The sequence below is a fragment of the Idiotropiscis lumnitzeri genome, chromosome 9, assembly GCF_059441095.1.
Source record: "Idiotropiscis lumnitzeri isolate Australia: NSW breed Sydney's pygmy pipehorse chromosome 9, RoL_Ilum_1.0, whole genome shotgun sequence".
Taxonomy (NCBI): Eukaryota; Metazoa; Chordata; class Actinopteri; order Syngnathiformes; family Syngnathidae; genus Idiotropiscis; species Idiotropiscis lumnitzeri.
In genome coordinates, this window is record NC_142399.1 from 5,825,450 (window position 1) to 5,847,777 (window position 22,328).

General features: G+C 39.6%; 1 protein-coding gene across 2 annotated transcripts in view; it reads right to left on the bottom strand.

Annotated features, from left to right (window-relative positions):
* Positions 1-22,328, bottom strand: part of kcnh1a (potassium voltage-gated channel, subfamily H (eag-related), member 1a) — a 30,704-nt gene that overhangs the window by 5,244 nt on the left and 3,132 nt on the right. For both annotated transcript variants that reach the window (XM_088304861.1, XM_088304862.1), the window contains 9 exons: positions 20,144-20,267; positions 16,140-16,246; positions 15,826-15,954; positions 14,155-14,273; positions 13,358-13,750; positions 7,717-7,874; positions 6,010-6,281; positions 1,793-1,992; positions 993-1,245 (listed from right to left, as the gene is read on the bottom strand). In XM_088304861.1, the coding sequence (XP_088160987.1) occupies positions 993-1,245; positions 1,793-1,992; positions 6,010-6,281; positions 7,717-7,874; positions 13,358-13,750; positions 14,155-14,273; positions 15,826-15,954; positions 16,140-16,246; positions 20,144-20,267 (1,755 nt within the window). The remainder of the gene's footprint in view (positions 1-992; positions 1,246-1,792; positions 1,993-6,009; positions 6,282-7,716; positions 7,875-13,357; positions 13,751-14,154; positions 14,274-15,825; positions 15,955-16,139; positions 16,247-20,143; positions 20,268-22,328) is intronic.

Consider the following 22,328-nt stretch of genomic DNA (forward strand, 5'->3'; position numbering starts at 1 on the left):
ATTGACTTTTTCAAGAAAGACCTCGAGAAAGGATTATTGGAAACATACAACGGTAGGACGGTTTGCACTGATCCACGTACCGTATACGCTAAATCAATCACGCGGTGAAATAATTGATGAAGTCGTAAGCTGACGTGATGCATTTTCCACGCAATTCAGAACAATTCCCATGTGTCTTACTAACATATCTGTGACATGCTTTCATCCATAACGCCAAGGGGGAAATGACATCAGACTTTTTACCCTCTTTTAATAATAGCGTCCTCTCTCATGCTGTGTGTGACCCTGAGTCTTAAAAAGTGTACACGAGCCCCCCCGTAAAAGCATCCTTTTTTTCACTCATAGAGGCAGCGCTTCATCACTAGAGCAACGTAATCACACGACCCGTGTGCGAATCCACGGACACGGTTTCATTTCGACAATTGGTGGCGATCCGAACTACACCACAAGCATCGAGAACAAAAGTATAAAGTGTCTTCAAACCGCCGCCAACCATGTGTGCTGAGTATACCCGACTAAAGTGCGAGTTTATGACTCAGAAAACAACAAGCTGCTGGCCTTTCAAAACAGTTGGGAACATTTAAAAAGATGCTGGTAGGCAGAAAGAAAAAAAGGAACAAAGTTCTGGAAACGCGACTAAATGGCTTGTGCTGTTTTTATGGACTCAGCCTGACCCCGTCTACTGGCATTAGCCTAGTTTTGACATCACAAGCTGACAAAATTCAAAACAGCTCCCGTGCAGTCTCGTTTTCAGAAATACAGCATCTCACTAAAGTGTGAACGCCCCTCACGTCTTTTCATGCAATAGCACGTAAGAAATGACTCTTTGCTGAAATGTAAAATAGTGCACATTGTGTAAAACAGCAGCCCTAAATGTCTAAATTGTACGCTGGCAACAAAAGTGAGTACACCCCGCAGTGAAAATGTCCCACCTGAAAAAGTGAATTTTCAATTTCCCAAAAATATGTCGACTTTTAAAAAGCCAAACTCACCTAGGATGGCCACGACCTCGTCATCTTGGATGACTTCGAGTGACCCAGACACGACGAAGCAGAGGCTGTCCACGCTCTCGCCTGCGTGGTAGATGAGGTCACCGGGTGCGCAGTGAATGGTCTGGAATTCCATGGCTAGCGCCCGCAGACAACCGTCGCTGGCCAGTCTGAAGGCCGGGTGCTCTTTGAACACCTTCCGGTTGAGATGGACGCAGATGTCCGCCCGCATGTCTTTTGGACAAATCTGTAGCACCTGAATGGTTAAAAAAAAAAAAAAAAAAAAAAAAAAAAATCAACGATATTTTAACAGCTGAGCTATAATATTGATTTTTCAAAACGATGTTATCCATTGTGTGTAATTTTCACAGCACACAAAAGCAGATTATCTTGCCTTCCAATAACAACAACACTAAATTGCGCGACAGGACAGCAAACACCTGCCGGGCGCATTGTTCAAATTGGTGCTCTGCCTTTCAAACTAATCTCTTTGAAGATAAATGTCACCGACGGATTAGGTGCCATTTTTAGAGCCTCGTGGCATCCTCGTGGGCGCAGACAAATACAGTGTACATTTTTTATGGGGTGGCTTTAAATCATAGAAACCACCCAATCCAAATTTCTCAGAAGTCAGAAATATCCATTTTTCAGGAATGCGGCATTATGTCTTTCTTCTCTTCAAAGAGTATAGTCCGTGCTTTCACTCCCCCCAAAAACATGGATAGCAGCAGCAGTATGCGTTCAAGCTTAAAGATAAAGTCGCACCAGTAGCGGCAGTGACGCACGGCGGCACGGCCGCGTACCTTTTCGGTGTCGATGCCCCGCGACATGGACCAGGTGGACGCGATATAGTCCATCACCCGTTCGCTCAAGCCCTTGGGCACCTGGTAGAGCTTGAGGAAGTCCCGCACGCTGTTGAGCATCTCATGGTATCGATTGGTGTTGGCGTACATCTGCTGGAAGATGGTGGTCACGTTACCGAAGATGGTGGCGTAGAGGAGAGCTGCGGGATAGAAGGAATTGTATCAAGACCATTTATTTAGGGGAATCGTAAACTTTTGGGCAGTCGATTTGTCAGAAATTTTTATTTACTAACATTTAGAACAGAAGATTTTTTTTCTTGTATTGAACATTTTGACTTTTTTTTTTTTTTCATTTGTAGCGACTTAAATTAACCTAAGCCGACCCTTCTGGGTCAAAGTGACCTGCAGGTTTGAAATCAAGAGTATTTGACTTGTATCACTTTTTTTTTTTTTGACCTAATATTTTAAAGCCTTTTAAAGCCACACACATTCAAAGTCACAGATAATACACTTTAGAATGCAAGGATGGCAATCCCAAGCGAAGAAGAAAAACACCTGCACCTCACATGCATATTTTGTGATGTGGTATAGTTGTTTAATCATGTAAAATAATTTTTAATGCGTTGACCTGAAATATCGACGCGACGGTCGCTTCTAAAAATGTTAAATAAGCTTCCATAGTTAGATTTTTGCCACTTTGTTTCCTTCCCACATGCCCACGATCAAGCTTTTCTTTTCCTCCCTAATTGACGTAACAGGAGGGTTCAACAATTTGACGTTAATGTCAGAATTCATTTTTTTGCGCCGTAGGGTCAGTTGGTGAGAAACGAAATGGAGATGTGAGTGTGTCTCTTAGGCAGCTGGGTTGTTGAAGCCGTCTAACAGCTGGCTGGCATCTTTGTGTGCACGTGTGTGTGGATCAAAGTGACTGCGGTGTGTGTGTGTGTGCGTGCGCGTGGAGGCCTAATTAGCCCTTCTTCGGCAAGGGTCGGCGAGGAGGCATGCCAGCCGCACATTTCAATTATCCTCAGATGCTGATGACAGTAACCTGTGTTGTGTTTGTTGGCGTTGCGGCGCGCAATCAAAAGTGCGATCAACACAATATTGCTAATTAAAAAGTACTCCAAACTCCCCTGAGGAGGACCTCAGATGCTCATGTGTGTTATCCGACATTGCGTATCATACAAGGAAGGGAAGACAAAGGGAAGCCAAAAGGAGTCTTCTATAAGCCTCTTGCAGCTCAAAGTGAATTGCTTTAATGTTTCAAACTGGAGAAAAGGATACCATTTTTCTGTTGTTAATTTGTAAATATTACTATTACGACATGCGTTATATTACTATGGAAATGTAATGTATAGGAGAAAAAAAAAAACATGGCAGATTCTAATAAAAAATTTTTTTAAAAATGATCCAGAAAAGTTTACTTGCAGTTATGATTTTTAAAATGTATTTTTTTCATCTGATTCATTTGATCATTCATTAACAGTCGATTAATCGTTGAACCACTTTTTACGCAAATATATATAGGCATTGTGCAACTGCATAATGCCCCCCCAAAAATCCTACATTTATCATTTAATTACAAGAATAATTACTGAATAAAGTTTATTCTTATTTATAGTTAAGCTCGTTAGTTATTTTATCTCGATCTTTAACACACTGTCTGACATAAAAGAACTAACGAGTTTAAATACAAAAAGAATTACTGTGTATTAAAGGGCAATATTTATTTCCTTTTATTTTTTATGTCCATTAAAAAACAGCTGGTTTGGTTTGCCAACAACTCACAAAAGGACAACAAAGACAAGCAATACCAAAGGTACTTCTCATGTTTTGTGCAATGAAAAACAAGAAATATGTTTCCAGCTGACTGAACTAGTTTATTGCGCAACATTTTTTTTTAACCTCGAAATGTCTGGAAGACCCTCTGTATTTGTTGTCATGGTTCAACATGGAGCAAGTCACGTTAACCCACCAGCACTTCCAGCACACCGACGAAAACAAAGATAACGAGATGTTTACGAGGTTGGACTTTTTGCAAAGAAGGTGGTAACAATTCAGATCTACGGAGCTGTTTGAAGGTACTTAAAAGACAGTTAGTTGTCAGCCCCAAGCCAAGAGTTGCCATAGCAACAAGACATATGCATAGCACTCTCCCCCACTCGCTCCCTCGTCTTTCCTCAACCAACCCCCCCCTCAATCCTCTCCTTGCGCTGTGATCTTCTCCTGGCAGCGCCGGTATCCAGAGCTGACGTTAAAAATAGAACAGTATCAGGGCATCCATATTTCATAGCCAAGCACAAACGGACGACAGTCAAATTGCATCTACACTCGCATCTTCATGGGGCTGGAGGCCTTTTTTTCTAATGCCGCTTTAATGGCATGATTTCTGTGGAAACTGCAATGAAACATTTCGGCGAGGGTGGAGGGGTAGATTATCGGCCTGTTGTCGGCGGAGGTGTGATGACTTGATGGGCTCACGCCGTCACGCATAAATGGCATGGCGACACTGTGCGGCATGCTGCGAGGCGGAAAAATTTGCCACGCTCTTGGCAGTTAAGACCTTTAACACAAGTCAGCGTTCTCAAGGAAAGCACTCAAGATGTTTGAGGTCTCAAACCAGAGATGGCAATTTTCACAAAGTTCCCAATATGAAAGGACTACGTAATCCAAACTTTACACCGTCGTCGATTGTCACGACTAACGTTAGAATGCAGTAGCTAGCAGGCCCAGGTGCTTATTGGAAATGAGAGAGAGTACATTCAAATAATATTCAAAGCCAGTAGGTACAGTTGAGAAAAAGAAAAGTTTCAAAATGATTTAATTTAAATTAATTGCAAGTTAAGTAAATTAAGTAAAAATCACACCTCTAGAAAATGCAAAAAGCATGCAAAAGAGTAAATGTTTTGATATTGAAATTTAAATAGAATTGAACTGTATTCAGACAGTAAGACATTTGATTTTACTTTTGGGAAAACAAAATGTTTGCCTATTTTCTAACATAGTAAACCACTAAGTGGATAAAAATGAATTTATGTTTGTACATTTTCTGCACTGTCAATTTTAACTCAAGTTATGTTTTTGAATAAAGAGATGAAAATAGATTTTTTTTAAAAATCCAATTTATTGATTAATCAACAAAAATAATCTACAGAATAATCGATATTGAAATAATTGTTAGTTGCAGCACTAGTATAATGAAGGCTGATTTGTTTTATTCATTTTTAAAACTTTTTTTGTAACACAATTAGAAGTAAAAAGTTGGTATAATTTTGTACATGATTTTTGTTGCGCAATTTCTGATGAATTAATACATTTTTAAATGGCAACCTTTATTTTAATAAGAGCATCCTTTTGGCCTTTTTTCCCCCCTCAAATAATAAATTTACCTTCGATATTAATGTTTTACCAATGACAGACTTTGCCAAAGAGCCTCCACTATAGAATGTTAGATTGTTTTGCTGCATACTTTCTTCATTTTTTTGTCAGGATTCCAGCCATTTTAACACACTAATCTGTCATCTTAACGACAACTTTCAGGCATATAACGAAGGTGTTCCATCCAAATTAAGATATTTCGTCCTTGGTGGCGATGGGCACTCTACTGAGAGCCAAAATAATTTTACAGTGTTTCTTCGTATCCTATCAAAGGCATTTGTCTGGATTTATCCCCCTTCAGCGTAGCTGTGCTCAGCGTAAAACCCTCCATATTATCTAAAAACGCTCCTCTCCAGCCTGCACTCTGCCTTCTTGCGGGTATTATTTTTTACGAGACGTTTTTATGAGAGGCGGCGTGAGAAGCGAGCCATGCATCACGCTCGGCACATCTTAATAATTCAGCAGCGGGGCCGACTGGAGCTAATGAGCCCGATGAAGGCAAGAATAACACAGACGCTAAAGGCCAACTGTCACATGTCGACAGACACCAGGCTGCAGTGAAAGTATCGCTGCTTGTTTGCACTCGTAGGAAGTGCAAGTACTTTGTTACTGTACTTACAGAGATTTTTCAAGCGCGAAACCCTCATTTGACTTCTTAATCGTAGCCACGTCTTGAAAACCTCATTTGAGAGCCTAACTTTAAACCCTAACCTTGTCTTGAAACCAATTTAAGTTCTCAGTTATTGCACAAGTTTCCACCAATTATCTTGAAACTTGAACCAAATCTCAGAATTCCTAAATCCGACCAACAATGAACAGCCATCCGAAACGAAACTCACATCCGATCATCATCATGGCCACGGCGAAGATCTTCTCTCCGTCTGTGGTGGGCGCGATGTTGCCGAAGCCGATGCTGGTCAGGCTGGTCATGGTGAAGTAGAGCGAGGTGATGTAGACCGAATCCTTGTTGGGGCCACCCTCCCACTTGCCCGAGCCGCTGGCGTTGAAGCGGTACGGCGTGCCCACCGTCTCAGCCAGGATGTATAGCCAGCTGTCCATACGCACGATGTTGGTCTCCTCGTCGATCACCTCGTAGTCGCCGATGCTGTACCTGCCATCGGCGATGGTCGTAAAAAGTTCATGTTAATCGGTGGCACAGTGGAGCGTTGATTAGCAATCCTCGCATATTTGCCGTTTACAGGAGCTAAGTTTAACCTGGGTCGCTAGTGGAAGTTAAGGAGAGTCTTTTAAAATCAAACATCAGTAAGTTGAGAAAGACAGACAGCCAAGAAGTGATGATGCAGCAGTTCTATCAACTCTTTCTTTTTTTTTTTATGTGTAGATTTTTTTCCCCATGTCAGCACACTGACAAAAAAAAAGAAACAGGCAAAACTAAAGAGATTTCAAGTGACAGCGTCGCTGTCATCCAAGGTAAAGGCAGTTAACCTTTTTTTTTTCTTTAGCTTGCGGTGCGACCATAGCAACCGTCGACATCACACTGTGGGAATCGGCGCAGCAGCTATTTTTACCAGGGCTGGGATTCATGTGTTGTGACATTTTATTAGGTACACCAAGACCAAAGGAATGCATTTAAAGTCAAGAGTATGGCCCGTTCTTTAATCCATTAAGAGATTTTCAGTACTTTATGTTGTCAATAATTAAAAAAAACAACATATCTCTGTGGGGATTGACCAATATTGATCTGTGAAAAAAAGTGAAATATGAAAAAAATGAAATTGACCAAATTTGGATTTTTTTTAAATATTAAATAATTCATTCTATAAAAATATTCTTATCAATTTGTGTCAATCACCATTGCCTTTTTAATCTATTTTATATTTCATGTTTGGTTAAATAACTATGATTAATTGTCAATTATTTAATTGACAATTATTTAAATGTTACAAAAAGAATGACTAGTTATATTTATTTATTCAAATAATATATTTTTTTAAATAAAATAAATAGTATACAGTTATCATTTACTTCAATGAAGGATTACCTGGTGTTTTAGCATTATTTGTTTACAAAAAGTAAAGTTTATCTTTATCAAAAATGTATAATGACAGGCAGAACAATTAAAACCTCCTCCACTTGATGACAAAAGGTCCAATTAACATTTTGTCGTTCATTCACCCCAAAAAAAAACAACCAAGTGTCCAATTAAAAAGCCCACATTTCAATCTGTGTAAGTACATTAGTGCACGAATTGAGACAGGGTCATCAAAATTTCAATATACGTACTCAGTAACATTCTTGTATGGCGGTGTGATTTTTCTAATGTAAAATCAGTGCCTTGGCTCAATCGTTTGGCAACACTCATCTAGCGTACCCCCCATAGAGATGATTAGACTTCTTAGGCAGTATGCATTTGCATACCAAGCATGAAAAAAAAAAAACCTCCGTAAGATACCGAAACATACAGTACATGTTTAGTAATTCTACACAAGGTAGAAAAAAACAGCCTCTAATGAGCACGTAATTAGCTGAATGGGTGGCCTTATTATGATAATTGGCTGGAGGGATGATTACACGTATGTACGTACCAAATGCAGGCCAACCAGTGAGCAGCCAGGCCAAACACGCACACCAGCAGAACCAGCACAGCGGCACCGTATTCGATGTAGTGGTCCAGTTTGCGGGCCACTCGGCCCAGACGCAGGAGCCGGACCACCTTCAGCGAGCTGAACAGGCTGCTGATGCCCTGCGGCGGCAGACAAGGGAGAAAGAAAGTTGAAAAGTGGAAGGCTCACAAACAATCGATTACATAACATGTTTTGACGGGCGCAGCATGCTAAACTAATTTATCAACAGGGTTAGGCTTGATGCTAAGCTACAGGGTTACTATAAAGTTACTGTCAAGTTGAACAGGTGAGAATTCAAACACAAAAGCGGGGGAAAGTATGACTCAGAAGTCGCGGAAAAGTGATACGTAAAATTGTGTTAAGCTAAGCTAACTATCTAAATCGGAATCGTGAAATTCAAATCATCTTTCTATATCGAAATGAATGGAAATTAAATTAACCTGTTACAGCTTAAAACCAAAGACAACAAAAACGTTTAAGACATAAGGAAAGTAACACAATAATATTGAATAAAAAGATTTAAATGATTTGTTCACACATAAACACCCAAAATATTAACAGCCATGAATGAGTCAATAGCAGCAGTTATAATTGTCATTCTTCACAAAGGATAAAGAATATATGTCTTTATGTAAATATTGTTCTCTTGTTTGTCTACACGCGTTGCCAACGTTTATATTTACTGCGACATTGATGCTACTTTTGTTAGCCGGTCAATGATGTTTTGCACCGTGTGTTAGCATTAAGCTAGCAAACTTTTGCAACTTGTGTGGTTTGGTTAAATCCAACTAAATTCTCTTGGTTCTATATTTAAACGTCAACAGGGAACGGCAATAAACATCTTAAAACCAGCAATTGCCCTCTTCTTTGAAGAATTGTTCATTACCGGCTGCTTGTTATGAAGTTTGCTCAACTCAAAGAAAAAAATATTAATTTCCATTATTTCTGTGGAAGTTGAAGCCAGTTAATTCTGGGGGGGGAACTGTTTAAAAGCTTGTTTGGTATCAGGAGAAATAAGGCGAATCCCAAAAGGGCAATTAAAAAAAGTAATACTGTCAATGTAAATTGCTTTTTCTATAAGCAAGGGGAAAAAACGATTAAAATTCCAGTTTGTGAAAAAAATAAAGATTTTAAAGACCATATCGCGATGCCCTGGTAGGATAGTTTATAAAGGCTTCATGATTTACTTTTTAATTTTGTTTTTTTTATCGTACAGCTTCCACATTCCATTCCACCCTCTTCATTCTGCCACATGAATTATTATTCCATCACATTCCTTTTAATTGACAGGCTCTGACACTTGCACAGTCATATAAGTCACATCGTCTTAATAGATAACCGCAAACATGACTGGGTATGCAAATGGATAGATGGCCACACATACACACACGGACGGACACAATGTGCGTGTGTGTGTGTTATGAAAGTGATTCGATTAAAAAACGTGCACAGAATTTACAGCTCGGCCGCAATGTCGACTCAGCGTTTTGCCCAGACACCCACCACCGGTGATTCAAACGGACACGCACAATCCCCGTGCAGCTTCAGAGACTCATTGCCCACACTTGACTATCAGAGTGCGAGTGTGAGAGACGTATTGATTGGGCTAATGCTTGGCGGTGTGCAGCTCGTGCGACTGCTGCGCTGGCCGTCACCCGATCCGATCTATGTGGCGTCTGACGGACGCATCGCCCTCTCGAAAAGAAAATCACTCCGAGGAGCACAAATTCAATTATACGAGATGCGAGAGCTGATTTGGAAACTCCCCCCCAAAGGAAATAATGGAAATAATATCACAGCAGGGTCAAATAGTGGCCAGCGTGTCTGCCGCGCAGTCAAGCGCTTCACAAAAGATACGTTAGCTTCAACGGAGACTTTCATTTATGTATATGAGTCAATGGTCGTTTTGACTTATATGAGCTCCTCATATGTTTAAGTGCCTTCAACTGCATCATGTGAGCTGTATGGCGTATGACGTATGCAAAAGTGTTTGTTCGCAATTTCATTATATTTGTTGATGTAAAGTGTTGCAGTTAAAAGTTTGTTTTTTTTAAGCGTTTGTTTAATGACTGGGTTAAAGCATGAACATGCCGCAATATGAAGCTGATGCAATGTTTGCTTTAAAGCTTCGGTGTCCTGCTGCTCTGGGATACCACGCAGCCATTTGAGAATGAAAAGTGTCTTATTTGTTTTGGAGCATCGACATCGTCAGCAGGGACCCTGGCAAGCTCCGGGCTGCTGGATGAGACATCTGTTTATTTCTGCATGCCCCTTTTCTCTTTTTTTGAGGGGGGGGTGGGGTGTGTGTGTGTGTGTGTGTGTGTGTTGGGGGGGGTCACAGAAGACTCTCTTCAGGTGTTAGGAGCTTTGATTTTAGAACAATGCAACTTTTTAAAACTTTTTTTTTAACTTTTGTAAAAAATAAACAAATAAATAAATAAATAAAAACTCAACTCTAATCTCATGTCTTTGTTTACTGATTGTTATTATAGATTGTGTATCATGTTACGAGTGGTGACTTTTTTTCTCCGACAAAAGTAAAAAAGAATTCTGTAAAAAGTAATTCTGTACACCCTGTAACATTGCCCAATTTCTTCTTAAAAAAAGAACATGTTAAATGTTGTTTGCTAAATACTGCTCATAAATATTTAAAAAAATGTTAACAATTTTTTTTAAAGGAAAACTATGCAGCGCGGTCCACTGATTGGAATTCAGGAGGATTGCAGCACACTTTGGCGACTGACATTGCAAGGTCAACGACGTGCACGTGCGTGTGCGTGTTCGCGCACGTGTGTGTGTGTGTGTGTCTGCAAAACAAGAAAAACACCAACTTGTTCATTATCATATTCTCATCAAAGTGAAGCCTACTTGAGTGACAGCTCGCCGGTTCCAATTCTTCCCACGTCACGTCCCGTGCATGCAAACAGGCCAAGAGGCAAAGTGGGGGGACGAAGGAGGCGTGGGGGGCATGCAAACAACAAAAAAAGGGAGGTGAGGGGTTGAAAAAGAAGACAAAGAAAAATGAATATACAATCAAGTGATGAATAAAAACATGACTTTAAAGAAAAAAAACAAAAAACAATTTTACGTTACAAAAACAACACAATGACAAGGCCAAAAATAACCAAATTGCTAATCAAGCCCGCTTCGCCTCGCTGTTCGGAGGCCATCACAGTTATTCATGTGGTTCATTAAGGTCCACAACTGGACGTGGGATCGCCGACCAACTCCGGAGCAATTTGGGAGAAAATTGGTAGCGTGTTGCAGAACGACCCCTCAGAGATTGTGAGGAAGCTGACCCGCTATTGCCTTGGAAACAGGAAGTTCATCAATGTGATTGTCTGAGATTGAAATTGTGAGCGGTCAGGAAGTTCAGCACAACATTTGGCAGGTGACCAATGATTGCTGTGACCGTAAGCTGGCGAACTGTTGTTCATTACACTGTGCCTTTGATTGGCTGGACCAAAGTTAAGCAAGTTGCGCTTCTCATTCTTTAAAATGAAGGAAATCGAGTTTTTATTTGTGATTTTTCCGTGTTTTTTATAGTTAGTGATCTCGAATACAATTTTTGAGATGGAATGCTTGTCAAGACGACTGGCAAAGCAAGCATGCATTTTTCTATTGAAATTATGTCTGATCGTTCTTTTTTAATACTTGAGTTGGGTTCGTCAACTAATGATTTTGTATTTTTTGTCTGTTTAAAATTATTTTTGAATATTTTTGTTGGGACTATTAAGCACAATGTGTTTTTTTATATTTTGTATAATTTTGGAACATGTTTGTTTTATTTTTTTTGTCTTACAAATTTGGTGAGTAATACTTTTGGAGATTTTTTTTGCCATGGATTTGATGACATGATTATTTTAAAATTCTTTAAATCAGATCATTTTTATTTGGGGGCTCATATTTAGGAAAATTTTCGTATGTATTGTGTCATTTTTTCCAACCTTGTTTCAATGTTTTGGTATTTATTGTGTAATATTTTTTATTTTGTGACATTTTTTCTAATAATTTTAAAGTATTTGTCAATTTCTTTTTGTGTAATATTCGTATCAAATTTTGTCGAATTAAATTGTATTTTTAATACTTTTGATTTATTTCCAGTAGGCGTATCATCTACCACTATTTTTGTCGTATTATTATATTATATTATATATCATGTAACACAGTTATATTTAACATTGAGTTCTCTTATTACTAATATTCTTCCAATATTTTGTGCTTATTGTGTATTTTTTTGCAATTGCAAAAACAACTTGTACCAGTTTATTTGTATTTTTTGTCTAGGTACAACATGTGGAACAGTTTTCTAATATTTTGCAATCTCTAACATTTCATCCTATATACCAACTGCAATGTGTCCAGTTAAGTGTCAACTACCGCCAAGTGACCGCACGTGATCTCCTGATGCTTGAACTCGTCAGCATCGGTGATGCTGAAGCATGGAAACACGAGACCGACGACTCAAAATGCTGCACGCGCATTCACACAGACAGAGCTCCCTTTACGGTGTCTGATAACACCTCGCGTCAACCCTGAGAGGCCGCACACATACAGCGACACTAAATGCTAACGCTGCATTTTATACAACCCACACACACTCACGCAGGCGTGAAACATATAAGCAGCACACGACACGGAATTACACACAGTTGATGCATTGATATAATGAAAAGTGCAGGACCCTCTAGCTCCATTCAATCACAGTGTGTGCGTGCGTGTGTGCGTGTTATGATGTGTCAACCAGAAATGTTACATCCAAGAGCTGTGTCAACAATACTGTCTCCATCGCCATAAAAGTAGATGACCCCTTTGTACCTCAATAGGACCAGAAAACCAGACGCAGACATCATTGCGATTGTCAAGATAACTGAAGTTTGCTTTTGTTGTTACCCACAATGCATTGTTTCCGTCAAACGCCGTGAGGTTTTAATGGTTGGAGGCCATGGATGACACAGCAGCATGTGTGTGTGTGTGTGTGTTTGTCTCCTATGAATAATGGAAAAGCTCCATCTACCCAATTATAATGTGCCAATTATCGGTAAATCCGAAAGCGAGAGCTCCAGAAAAAGCTTTGTGGACATTCACAATCAAACAAAACAAAAAGAAGTGGGAGAGAATGTGATGACTGATTATTAAATGTGGTTGAGCGTCTGCATTGATGAATGCACAACTATGGAAATCCATTTTGAGAAAAATGTACAGTAAGTTTGAATCAACCACAGCCCAAAAACCCAATCCATACTCCTAACCTGAGCATAGCCCGAACTATCCCCCATTAGTCATTTGAACCGCATGTTTTTTTTTTTTTTTTACATGAACTCCCCACCTTCCCTATTTTTTTCAATCATAATCCAATCATAACATGTTACGTACAATGTTTTGTATGATTATTTTTGGTCATTTGGATCATTTCATATTTTGTATCATTCTGTCTGTGAGTTAAACAGCCTGACAGCTCTGGCAGGAAAGTGGATGCCCAACAATCATCTGGCCAAAGTTCCACTGCACAGCACCATCTCCAGGCACACAAACAACTTCAGTGACAGCTGGATGTCACTTGGTGTCACCTCAGGCGTTGCTCAAAAGTCAACACACTCACCTCGTCAACGTTCTCAAAGGCGTTGATGACGTCGTAAGGCAGGCAGGAGAGCAGGTCTATGACGAACCAGGTCTTCAGGTAGTTCATGCGGATGAGTTTGGGGTCCGAGATGACCTCTCCGGCCGGCCCCACGAAGGTAGTGTGGAAGTTGAGCACAATGTCCACCAGGAAGATGACGTCCACGATGCTGTCCACCACCAGCCACGTCACGTTGTTCTGCTTGGTCTTGAACGACACGTTGTAGGGCACCATGATGGCCGTGTAGAAGGTGAGGATGAGGATGACCCAGTCCCAAGTGGTCTTGAAGAGGCAGTAGTGCAGGATGATGTGCGGGGGCGTCTTGGGGGTCTCCTGCTTGTACTGGGGCAGGATGTCGGAGCCCAGCTGTAGCACCTGGCCACAAATGCAATATGTCTGTAAACCTGGAACAATACTCCGAAAACAAAAAGAAGCCAAGGATTTAAACAACCGAAACCTGAAACCTGACCTTTTGTTGATTTTTATTGGACTTTTTTGTCTCGCGATTATAACCCAAAGTGAACATTAACTTGAGCCGTAGCTTGAGTCCAAGGCCTAACTCTAAATCAAATTTAACCCTACCCCTAACCCGTACTCAAGGCAAAACTCAAAAGGACTCAAAAAATTGTACACTGGTACAAATCCGACTCCTTCCTTGGAGGAGGTAATCAAAAATCAATGAGAGAGAGAGAAAGAGAGAGAGAGAGAGAGAGAGCGAGAGAGAGAGAGAGAGAGAGAGCTATCGATAGCTAGATAGAAGGGTGCGTTTTTATTACTACCTCAGCCAGGCGCGAGTGCTTGTGTACGTTCTCTCCTTTGTGGACGGTGGGCTGCAGTTGTTGCAGGACGCCTCGGCTGCTGGTCAGAGCTCGGGTCAGTCGGGCAAATTTACCCCAGCCTGCAACACACCAAATGAACGCCGTAAAGATGCCACATCACTGCTTCCTGTTGATGTTAATTTCTATGTGAGTTTTGACCACACACCAAGTCAAGTCATATTTCCCTCCTCCAACACTGTGATTCACGCAGCTCACCAGCAAGCTTTGCAAGAACCTGACCATTTGAATAACACGTGTTGGAGGAGGGAAACATCAAAAACATGCACAATAGTGGCTCTTGAGGACGGGAGTTTGACACCCAACTCCAAACCAAATTCTTACCTTCACAACAAATCCTCTAATCCTCAGCCTTTAACCTTAACCCTTCAACGGCAACCTTAACACCTAAACCACTTCATTACCACGTCAGATTTTCAAGAACCTTACTTATTATTATTATTATAATACAATATATATTATTATTTTCAATGCATCCTTCATGTCTGCTTGTTTTGACCACCATGCAACGGAAGTCATAATGAATTCTAGCCAGATAACTTTTCTCACACTCATTTCCCCGTGGAATCGTGTTTTTACATTTTATTTCATCATTTGAAAGTGCGTCAGTATCTCCCGTGCACTGGTAAACACACTTTGATGCAAGAAAAATAAAAATGAACTCTCTGCCGGTATGATTACGTACAGTATGTATCGCAGCGGCTGGTAGCAGTTATAAAAAGACCATAACAGTATTTTTAGTGTTATAAAAACCTGCGGATGACTTAAGAAGGGCGGCGGTAGAAGAAAACACAATGCTGTACTGATGTGATATACGCTTGCAGGATTTAAACTACTAACTTGTGTCTCGTGTTCATATTCAGTTCTGCAATCCCATGTGGGGCTGTCTTGTTTTTTGTTCTTTTTTTGCCAAAGCGATGTGATACGATCTCCCGTTTTCTAGCAGCAAAATAGTGAAAATACTCGGTGTAAAGCCTTTTTTTTTCACTTAAGATTTTCACCTATTGCAAAGGCAGGAAAAAGTGCACTCTATAATATTACATACAGTAATGACCTAATTAAACACCGTGACATAATTATAATAATTAAATTCAAATGTAATAATAATTATGCAATAAAGTTTCGATTCAATTCAATGGATACTGTGCTGCTCCTTTTGGTGTGTTCGCCTTGGCCACCTGGGGGCAGTATAATACCAGATCTGAGTGGGCTCCTCAGCAAACCTCTGGGTATTAGTCATTCTTCACAGAGGATTAAGAAGATGCCTTTGAGCATCATATTATCTGTCTACATGTACGGCTGCAAAATTTGTGTTCAAATTATTTATGAAGTTATGACCCCGTTAGTGTGTTAGCATTAAGTTAAGCAGATTTTTCTGAGGCAAAGTTGTGCGCTCGTTTCAAGTACGCAACACGTAACTTCAGAAACTTCAACCGAAACTTGCAATAAACAGCTTGAAGCTTCCTTTTTAGAAAAACGTTCGCCATCAGTGCGTTAAGTTCACTGTCACCATTCAGCGCTCAAGTCCAAAAAAAAAACAAACAAATAACAGCTTGTCTGCTTTGAAATGTGAATTCTTCCCAAATACAAGCTCTCAGTCTCCAGGCTACGAACCTTTGGACGAGTCGTCCTCGATAGGCTGTTTGAAGGCAGTGATGTCACTGAAGGTGCACAGAAAGAGGACCACCTTCTCCTGCTCATTTCGAATGGGCGCGATCTTCACGAAGAACCACACGGGTGTCCCTAAGAGCACAAGAATCGTCTTAAAAGGTCGCAGAGATTCCGCACTGATGACACAGGTGAAAAAAAACAAAAAAACATTGTCTATTGGGTAGCAACAGGCGCGGAAGTGCTCAGAGTTTACTTTGAAGTCGGCCACGTACATTCCGGAATAGATTTGCATGATGAAGGGAACGCGGCGTACTTACTGTTCTTTTTGTACATGAGGATTTCAAATGAGTTCATCTCGTAGTTCTCGAACGTCAGACGCACTTTTTCTGTTGTGTCTTTGTCGGTGAGCTCGCCGTACATGAAACTGCAAAAAAAAAGAATTAATTAAAAAATTAAAAGATAAAATGTTCATATTTAATAGGGCCACATAAGTGAAAGTGTAAATATTAGAATACATTACTTACATTTTTGTTTTAAATATTCCCTTGTTGAATATTTTATATACTTTTTATATCAAAGCTGTCCAAAACAATGTTTTTCCATTTTTTTTCTTGTATTTTTTTTTATCTGAAAAGAAATAACATTTCTACAAAAATTACTAATAAAATCCTTAAATGTTTTTAATTTAATTTGGGAAAATACACCTCTTAATGTATTTAATGTGTATGTTGATTAATTTTACGTGACAGAAATAATGTATAAATTTAAATTTAACCATTTAAAAACAACTTTTTTCAGAAAACATTTTTCATAAAATGGGGATTTATTTTTCAAAATTGAAAATTAAAATAAAGTATCTTTGCTTTAGATCTAATTAAATTTAACCCTAATTTTAATCTTTTAATCGGAACAAAAAATGACCAATCATTGTTTTTCAGATGGTGAAACAATAGACAATATATTGAGATTTATTTTTCTAATCTGAAAGGAAATACGAATTCTAAAAAATGGCTACAAATTCCATAAATGTCATCTTAATTTGGAAAAAGAATGTATTAATGTAATTAATGCTTATGTTAATCAATGTTACGTAACAAAAAAAATAATTGAAAAGAGTATGTTTTGTTTCAAAATAACAAAAGATCTTTGTTTGACAGAGGATTACATTACAAAATGAATTCTGGAGATGACTCAAGAAAATTACCATGGTTAAATTTTCAGAACATAAGACAAAACATTTTATGATTATTTTAAATGCAAACAACTAAAAAAGTCCAGTTTTTGGTTTTCAGATACAGAGAGAAGACACTAAAAATGTTTACAACTGTAAAAAAAAATGATCTTACTGTATTCATCAGATGATGAAAAACATGCTTTTTTTCTAAATCTAGAAAATGGAAAACCATCCATCTAGAGACACACTTTTTGCAGTACATTGTTTTTCCTCCTTAAATTCCTCCCTTGAAAAGCCTAAAATGACATGCTATTCATCAACGTACGCCTGCAGGTACTGAGCCTGATTGCTGCATGAAAAATTGAACAGGAGCAGATGGGCATTTATGGTCTTTGTCGGAGTGAAAAAGCGAAGATTATTACCTTTTGTAATGAATACATTATCCGGAGGACGGGTCACCGATCACACGCTTTTGCACCGTCAGCCCTGATCTAAATATACCGCGCGGCTGGTTTGTTATGAAATGCAAACGGAGAGCTAAATTTAATTAACAAGGCTACATTTCGACGCCGCGGGCCGACTTCTCAGACGAGTGCCTGATGTTTTTCTAAATGTCCTCTCTCTTTCTGAGGCCACTTTCTTCAAAGAAAGTCAATTAAAAATTCCACAAGCGGCTCGCTTGTCGCGTGTCGGGAAATCCCGCAGGGTTTGTCCTGGGAGACTCCGGACACAAATCTTTGATCCACAGCAAAGCAAGCTCAGATGTTGGAAATGAGTATGCATTTTATGTGGGAGTCATCTTGTCAAAACATCAAAAACCAGCTGCATACAACTCTGAATGTTTCATAGCCTCATCGTCGAGCGTCCATCGACGCAATCCATCATCAAATGTTTGGAACGTGTTGCAAAGTGGAAAGCAGCCAAATCATATAGTCCTCTCCAAAAGAATTGCAACGCCAAGGTCTATTCTATTCCTTTCTTTTTGGTGTATATTGAAGACATTTGGATTTCAGATTAAAAGGTGGATTTGAGACATTTAGACATAATCAACACAGCACAGAGCTGTGTATGGGAGAAACGCATTTTGAAGCTGAGAGAAGAGGGGGAGATTAATCAGAGCTATTGTAAAAAGATTGGGGCAAAATCAATAGAACAATTTGGAATGTCCTGAAAAAGAACTAAACAACTGACTGAGCAACTGGCATCGAACAGGTTCGGCCAAATGTTATCAACGGCATGGTGAGAGCTGTGAAGAAATACCCAAAGACAACAGTCAGTGACATCACAGCCTCCACCGAGCAGGGGTGACGGTATCACAATCACAAGATAGTGACACAGCCCACCCAAATCCAATCTTCAACCCAGTCTGCTCGGTCAGAATAATTAACCCAACCTTGGGTAAAAGTAACCCAATCTGCTCAAATTCCACAGCTACTCAGCGTGCGGGTGACTTAGGGTAACAACCTACACCCTTGAAATTGCTGAGTCCAAAAAAAAATAAAAAAATGTATCAATGAACCAAACTGGTTTTTGTTTGTTTTTTTCCCCCAGCGGTTTTAAGAGTGCAGCAGACGAAAAAAAAGAACCTACCCACTGATTGTGTAACGACTTACCTAAAAAAGTCTTATATGTGAAATACAGTAAGGTGATTTTAGGTCTGTTTTCCCCCTTGCAAAAAAAAAAAAAAGCACTTCTGACTAAAAATAAACCTAAAACGAATCAGAGCACACGCACACACACACACACAGTCACACTGTATTGAGTGTGTTCAGTGTTGGTCCTGGCAAGTGTTCTGAAGCTTATGCTGGAGCCCCCGAGGGTCCAAATCAGCAGTGCTGGCTGTGACAAAACACAAGAAATCTCACACCATTTGCAAATCTGGCAGCGGACGCCATCGTGATGTGATTCTATTAATTTACTGCTTACTGGCACACTCGTTAAACGCTACAGTCAACACGCGGCGCGTCTACGCCGAGGCGTTAAGAAAAGCTGTCATTTGCAATATTTCCATTGGATCACTCGAAAGAACCTCCTCTTCTATCACCCCCCAAAAATTAGACGTAAAACGATCCATGATGTCGTCAGCAACCAACGCGTGGGCGGGGAGGGGTTCACTCGGCCCCCCGCATCTTTCATCAGCAGGTTCTGCCTCATTGCCGCACTTTTGATTTTTTTTTTTTTTTCAAATGAAAATCTATAAATTAAGTGGCTCCTTTCTTGAGTTACACATATGGAAAGCCAGTTGAGAATGTATTCAATATCCTTGATACCCCTCTTAAGGTGAGTTGACCATACGTGGTACTAATAGTGGAAAAAAAACGTTACTAGTAATGCAGTCATTCTTGTTGTGGTAGTGAGGAAAAGTTAAAAATAAAAAAATATATAGATATCAAGGGTGATAAATAAATGCTCAACTGGCTTTCCAGAGAAAACACTTGCCATACCGATTGTAAAATTAAAACTTTTACTGATTCTGATCGTCAACTTGTGCCAAAAATTAATCCAGAGACTTGCGCATAATTGGCACATTGCGCCACTGAGGGAGTGCAGAAACTCATGACGTATGGCTTCCATTTTGTCGATCAACAAGAGAAGAATCTATTATTCGTTTTAAAACTGCTCTCTAATTGGGGCCGTGACTAGATCGGCTGCATCACGCTCAGATGAAATGAACATCACCAGGTGCGATGCCAGGAGTCGACTCGTCAAAATCAGGTTCAAAATCTAGGGAAAAAGTAGTGGCTTATATTCCGGAAAATACAGTAATTCTTTTCTCTCAATATTGCTATTGCGATAATGTCAATATTTTTTCATAGCCTTCTTCCCATTAATTTTTTGAACAAACACAGGCAATAAATGAATCTGTCTTATAAATAAAATTAACCATGCCGTCTTTTAAGCGTTCAGTACGACAACTTCCAAAGAATTTTACCAAACAAGTTGTGTACCGTTAACATAAAACATGGGGCAATTTTGCCCCCCGCCCAAATTGCAAAGAGATTGGTTGTGCTGTCGATTTTAATTTGATGAATTGTTCAGCCCAAGAACTGGGTGTGTAGACTTTTTCAATCCACCGTACCAGAGACTTGCACAACAGTGACTGAGTGTACTGATGGACATAATGAGGCACCAATGTCTGCGTCCTACCTGCAGGTGCTGCTCTTCTGCATGACCTCGGCCCTGTGGTACCCCGACAGTTTGCAGAACCCGTCGTTACTGTAGACGATGGGCCAGTCCACAATTTGCGCGTTGCCCAGCACAAAGTTGGTGTCTGTGCGGCCCCAGAGGGACAAAAACACAAGAAGCACAAGAAGGCAAACAGGTTGACGGGTTAACGCCGGGATGTCCTCAACACTCAGGAGGTTGGAAATATTTGCCTTTGATCGGAATCAAAAGCAAATACTGGGGGGAGGGGGGGATTAGAAGAGAAAGTTATTGGACACAATGAAAGGACACAACCAAAAAAGGCCAAAAGGATGTTAAGAAGCAGTTCAGTGCAAATTTCTAGATAAGCAATGTAATTTCTGGATAGAGGTATTTTACCTCCACCAAGGCAGATTTCATTGTCATTTGTTTGGGAATACGCAAATCATATTACGACCCAAAGTTTTATCTGAGTTTCAGTTTTTTAATTGGGGATGGGTATTAACGAAATCTGATTCATTCTTGGGAAAACTGACAATCAACCAGCGTTCTCTTTGAATGTTTACCCAATTAACCAGTTAAAAAAAAAAAAAACAGAATTATCATCAAGACTAAATTTACTATCTTCCGGCGTAAATGGCATTAGCATTAGCAACCAACTCTGAGCTAACTTCCTCGACGTCCCATAGTGCATATAGCATGTTAGACTCCTTTTTGGGGTCTTTGATTGACTCAACAGCACCTCTGCTGGTTGCAGCCAGGAACAGCCACCCATTTTGATTAGCGTAAAAATATATTTTCTCAGTCTGAATGATTCAACCCCCCATTTTAAAAACAGTTGGCATCCAGATAACAATAATTAATAGTTGCGCAAACAAGGTGACACAACAGCACCTCTGCTGGTCGCAGCCATGAGGTGAACACCATTTGAATGAATGGGAAAATGGGTTTGCGCACTCTGAATGTTCTGAGCTCCCGTTTCAAAGTCATCATGATCGTCAATAATCGTAATGTCGCTGAAAGTTAAGTTCTGAACTCCTGTTTTTAGGTTATTTTTAATACTAATGTGAAGAACTGTGTTGACTTAATTGCTCAATTGCTTCAAGACGTGATGAATCGACTGAATTCTTAAACTATGTATCGGCGGGTCATTTTATTGCCCATTTCTACTCTTTTTGTAACACTGCTAGTAAATATCTTCATTTGGGACGTGATGATTGCCCTGTTACATCTGGCCGTAGTTTTCATGTGCCCTAAAGCTTGACTATAGTTATTAACCTTACAAGGACAGATTTGTAACCTTTGCGTTCAGAGTTCCCAACACACTTGATCAATGTTCATTAGTGACTATGAAGCTTCATTACACGTGAGGAGGTAAGACGGACAAATTAGACTGTACACACTGACACAAACAGCTGAGGGGAGTTCATTTTAACAGAGGCATGTGGGTGACTTTTTTCAAGGCTAAATGGAGAAGAATCACCGGTGATAATCGTCGTGATCGCTCATTTGTCTGCAAATATCAATAACTGCCGTTATTAGTTTTAAAGGTCATAAAAAAAAAAAAAAGAAAGGCAGCGCGATTGCACGTGGCCTATTTTGCATATTAAAAAGGTGAGCAGCACCTCGGAGCTACACTTACTCATAGTCAATATGCTAATAGCCCGAGACAATCAGTGCCGCTATGTGACTTGTTTAATATTAACAGAAATATTGGTCGTCACTGAGAATCCCGCAGCAACACCAGCTGCTTACGTCTGGCTCAAAATGATTTATTGATTTGTAACATTTATTGAAAGAGCGGCTAAAAAGATCAAAAGCACGTAAAAGTGCTACAAGTGTCCTTTTGGGGGGGGGGATTTTTATTTTTTTTTAACATGAGTTTTCCAAGTTGAATTAACAATCATTTCATTGATTCGTGAATTATTATGCCCATCCCTGAAATAATAGCATGTTTCTTTTTTTTTTTTTTTAAAGGCTCCGTTTGACAATAACTTATCGTGTGATCCCATTTAAGTCCCAAATCATAAAAAAAAAGTTTCATACATAAAACAATTGACATGATAGGCTCAGTAGGGACTTAACTTGCATGGAAAATATTCAAAATTATTTTATAATAATTGTGATACCAAACAACGCTACTTTGGGTGAATAAAGTGTACAAATAATAGACAAGTGATGCAATAAA